The 5320-nt window shown below is 44.8% G+C and overlaps 1 protein-coding gene across 1 annotated transcript; it reads right to left on the bottom strand.

Moving 5' to 3' along the window:
* Positions 1–444: 444 nt before the first annotated feature.
* On the bottom strand, positions 445–4116 carry LOC148032129 (pentatricopeptide repeat-containing protein At2g13600-like). Its single transcript, XM_087682759.1, has one exon. It carries the CDS (start codon positions 3518–3520, stop codon positions 1676–1678), a length of 1845 nt encoding a protein of 614 aa, XP_087538885.1. The 5' UTR covers positions 3521–4116; the 3' UTR covers positions 445–1675.
* Positions 4117–5320: the final 1204 nt, after the last annotated feature.

A 5320-nucleotide genomic window follows, 5' to 3' on the forward strand; every position in this document is an offset into this window, starting at 1 on the left:
TGTGTTTGTATGTAGCCTCCTTTGGAGTAGGATGTCTCAATTGATAGATAGGTACTCGAAAGCCAATGTCCTAAGAAGAAGCAAAGGTTGATAATAACCCTATCTAATAATGTGACTTGTTGTGTATTATACCGTTGGCTTGGGAGTTATGCCATTACCCAACCTTGAACATTTGAAACCATAAGGAACTCTTTGTGATTAGCCGAGTAATATTCAGTCACAAATTGTAGCAACAGAGGCACCCTATAAAATCCCCGCAAGGTTCCTCTGCATGCTGAAGCGAAGCACTACTTCAGCATGCTCAAGTGAAACACCACTTTGTGAGTTAAGCCTTGAGAAGAGCATACGAGTTTCTATATAAAACATTCTTGAACAATATCTTATTAAGGGCCTACTAAGCAATGGCAAAATAGGTCAGAAACTCAATTATCAATGATCCCAAAAATAAACTAGGATATTCAAATTAAAAATCAAAGCTCAAGAAGCTTTGGTGGGACAACTGGCTCAAAATGTTCTATAATGGTGACCACTCCTTAACCTTAGCCCACTGCTTAATCCAACATCTTCATTTTCCATCAGCAGATTGTCTCTGTGCCGCCATCACCATCATGAAGCTGGCCATTGTATATTTTACCCTGCCTTGCTATTCCAGCTGTTACCATGCTTGTACATGTTATCATCCAGAGATGTGCATGACATAGACACTACTGCCCTGCTGTCTTTGCAACCTTTGTGTTGCTGCCTCAGCTCGATGTTGCTATCTGGACTTGCCTTGCTGCAGATGCAACCCACCTTTGCTGCTGCCACACATTGCTGCACAACTGTGTTTTGCTGTCTTGGTGCGGCCCCTATTCTTATCATCATGGACTGCAGCTGCCATGCCACCTCTACACTAGAAAACTCCGCATTCTTTGGTGTTTCTCTACTGCTATACTGCTGGTTGACAGCCTCCACATAAATTCCATGCAGTTGTAGACATGAGTGCAAGCTGGTTGCTCCAGCCAGAATCCGTTTGACTCTTGAGTACAACATACTCTTCTTGCTGATCCACGGTCTCCAACTCCCCCTTCAGCAACCCTTAGCCTGCACCATCAAGTGACAAAGGTTTGAGTGGGCCTCCTTCCCTTCAGCTGCACTATGGCTTGTTTGGGCCCCACTTCCACCTCTGCTTTGAGCCTTCACCTCTGCCTCTCTCTGTCGCAGCTCCAGTTCATGGCAGTTGATCCTATTCATTTCCTTCTGTATTTCATTTCTTGCATTCTATGAACATACATTTGCTAGTTGTGTTGTTCCTACATCTCTATGTGTTCTCTGTTAGCCCTATTGTTCTCATTCACAGTACTATAGCTCGGGTCCTCAGACAAGACCCTCTTGCTTTATTCTCAATCACCTTGGGGACTTTGCCTTCTAGATCACCTTTCATGGTGTGCTGCAAAAGGTCTAAGCAAACCTGCTGTCTGTACTTTAACTGGTCATTGCTACTTTAACCCTGGAAATAGGCACTCTAGCCTGATCTTTCATATGCCAGAGAATACTAAATTTCCAGAATAGAATGCTTGCTTTCACTTTGGGTTCTTTTCTGCGGAAAAGTGCAGCAAACAATTGTGCTGCCTGGAATGGCCAGCACTTCACTGGATCGACAACCAGATCTTTGCATCTAGCCCGCCAATGACTCTCATGGGACATCTTGCTCCATTAACTCCAACACTACTCCCACTTGTGGCATGTGCCCTTGTTGCTTTGTTAATCTTCCTATCTCTCTAGCCTTTGAGGAAATTTCACCACCGGGTATAAGAATTTTGTCTCGAACAACAAATTCATGTAGGACATTATTGACCTGAATCCAAGCCCTCCCAAGTTTTTTAGAAGCATTAGCACAAAACCGGACCTCTTGTAAAAACTCAGCATCCTCCCACATATTTGCAGCACTGTAGATGTCTGACATAAGCATGTAAGCAGCAGCATCACTGTAGTCTGATTTCTGCAGTTGGTCTAAGCATTGCTTCCCTGCCTCCACATGGCCATATACTTTGCATCCAGTGAGCAAAGATCTCCATACAATTGAGTCTGGTGGTAGTGGCATGGTCTCAAGAAGAAACCTTGCTTCTGTTAGGCATCCCACCCGACAAAGAAGATCAATCATACAGGCGTATTGCTCAATTCCTGGCATAATGCCATGTTCCATAATCATTGAGTTAAAGAAATCACACCCATCCTTTAAAAGCCCTACATGGCTACAGGAAGTAAGTATACATGTAAATATAAGATGATCAAGTGCCAGGCCCTCTTGTTGCATAAGCTGAAGGCATTGATTAACCATCTTGTGATCACCACATGTCACATATCCATCAATCATTACACCCCAAGCAACAGCATTTCGGGTGGGTAAGTCCATCAGCACTCTGAATGCATCCTGCAAACTTCCACACTTTGTATACATCTCAATGATACTGCTTCCAAGGACCACCTCAATCTCAACTGTGCTTTCCCTGACATTTTCATCTACAAGCCGGCCTAGCATTAATGCACCTGTGTTGCTACATGCTTTGAAGACACACAAGAAAATGACCTTATCTGCCAAAAGACCTTCCTCCTGCATCTGTTCGTACAACTCAAAGACCGTAAGATCATGGCCTTGATTGGAAAATCCTCCAATCACAGCACCCCAGGACACAATGTTATGCTTTGGCAGTTTATCAAATTGTGCCCTTGCTTCATCCACACACACACATTTAGCATACATATCAACAATGGCACTTCCTAACACTATGTCAGTTTCACAACCAGTTAGGATAGCCTGGTGATGGGTGACTTGGCCTTGTGCTATATTGTTTACAATGCCGCATGCCTGCACTATACACAAGAGTATAACTCTATCAGGGTGTACACCTTCATGCTGCATTCTCTCAAAAAGACTTAAGACATGGGATTCTTGTCCATGTTGAAGATACCCTGTCATCAATGCACCCCATGAAACAACATCTCGAGATGGCAATTGGTTGAAAACCTCATGAGCCTCTGCAGGGCTTCCACATTTTGCAAACATATCAATAAGCGTGTTTCCAAGCATAGTGTCAGAAATAAGATCAATACTTAACATTTTTCTGAGAACCTGCCTGCCCTGGATCAGGTCACCCATGCAAGCACAAGCTTTTAAAACCCACAAGAAACTGATTTTATCAGGCTGCACATGCATTTTTCCATAGAGTACAAGAGCACGATGGGGGTTTTCCAACTTGACATGCGCTTCGAGGATGGCATTCCAGGTGTAGACAGTTGGGTGAGGGACCTTAAAAAATACTGCATTGGCTTCAAGCAGGCTTCCGCAGGAGGTGAAGAGGCGGATGAGGCGATCTGCAAACAGAGAGATGGAGTCCAATCCAATTTTTAAGAGGTGGTCGTAGAGCTGCCTCCCAAAGGCCAAGTCCTTTCTCTCGGCGCACGCCTGCAGCAGACGGCACAGGCCGTCTCTGGACATGTGAATGGATGCTGCGGCACCATGGTGCAGGCTCAGAAGCATCTTGCTGCCTGATGGTGAATTCCTGCGACCGCCTCCGTCTGCCTATGTCTGTGAGAGCGAGGTCTCCCCAGGGACAGGAGTGGGTGAAAAGAACGACGACCATGATGAAGCAGCCCTCGGCGAGACACTAGGATGAAGATGGAACAGCGGCCCCTAGAGCGAGGCGGCATCGATCTGATGAAGGAGCCTTCCATAGGCAAGAGCATCCTTCATGGCAACAACCACTCTGAGAGAGGGTGGGCACATGAGCAGGTTTCGTCAGGCGTTCGACTGGTTTCTGCTGAGATGGCAGCACGCGCCTTCCCGTGAGCAATCGGACCGGAGACGGCAAGCTAAATCTTTGCCAGGCTGACTAGATTGGCCTGTACCAACAGACAGGTACCCTCCGGTAGCCATTCAGGTTATGCCACATCATCATCTTTTGCCGTTGCTGGCTTGACGGAGATTTACGTCTCGTGTGCCCATACTTCCGCTGTAACTCCGGCATGTTTTAGCGTAGCTCCGGCAGAATCTATTAGAAACATGTGCCTTTCTTTTGCCACAGATCCGATAGGCAGCTCATAGTTGGAGGCCTCATGAAAGGCCTCATGTGCCCTCGGTGAGAGAGTGAGCCAACATCAGAAGCGAACTCCATTACAAGCATTATTTAAACTAGGTTAACATGTGCAACTCAGTAAAGGAGTTTGAAGTTCTATATGCAATTCTTGCATGTTTGTTATGTGGTAGTTTTACTGATGGTGTTTAGAAATGCATCGTATGTTGAAGTGAAGTACGTTTGTAGATAAGTTTTTGTGTTGTTTAAATACATGGAGGATATCGAAAGGAGAATATGTATGCATATGTAGTTCGAGTCAGTGATCGTGATTTTGAACGTTCATAGTTCTTTTGGTCGTAGGCACCATGGCCAAGTGGGAATAAGAATGGAAACACTGCATTTTCCAATGTGATATCTAGGCATGGTGAGGTTCTTACTGTTGAGAGTGCGTTGCAGCCAGCAGGAGTGTGTAGGTGAGTGAGAGCAATAGCAAGAGAGTACGATATGATTTTTGGGTGTACCAACAATGTGTTGGTACACAAAGAAAAAATGTATTTATATTTAGGGCACGTAAGGGTGCATTCGCATGTACATCATAATAATACACGTGTACGATACACGGAGGTAAATAAAGGACCTTTACATCCCAACAACCTCCCACTTAAAGGTCTGAAGTGAACCTTTAACCAACTCCCACTAGTCATATGCAATGCTCATACTAAGCTTTGCTTAGACTTTTAGTGAGAACATTTGCAAGGTTGTCCTGTGTTTTGATCTTGGTCAGTGTGATTAGACCATCTTCTAGAATCTGTCTGATAAAGTGATATCGCACATCTACATGCTTTGTGCGTGAATGACACATGGCATTCTTAGCCAGATACACAACACTCTGGCTATCACATCCCAACACTTGGAGTACTCATAGATATGTCAAGATCCTCTGCAAGTTTGCCAACCATATAGCTTCCTTCGAAGCTCTAGTAGATGATATGTATTTAGCTTCAGTAGTACTCAATGCTATGATGTTCTGTAGCCTGGAGCACCAAGAAACGGCCCCACCAACAACTGTAAAGACATACCCCCTATAGTGGACCTACAAGTGTCCAAGTCACCTGCTATGTCTGCATCACAATAACCCTGCATACTAAGTGCACCCTACCCATAGCAAATACACTTTCTTTGTGTACCCTTTAGATATCGAAAAATGCACTTGACAGCCTCCCAATGTGGTTTACCAGGATTTGACATAAACCTGCTGACAACTC

The sequence above is a fragment of the Lygodium microphyllum genome, chromosome 8 (assembly GCF_053477565.2).
Source record: "Lygodium microphyllum isolate KBCC chromosome 8, Lygodium_microphyllum_v1.1.10, whole genome shotgun sequence".
In the NCBI taxonomy this organism is placed as follows: Eukaryota; Viridiplantae; Streptophyta; class Polypodiopsida; order Schizaeales; family Lygodiaceae; genus Lygodium; species Lygodium microphyllum.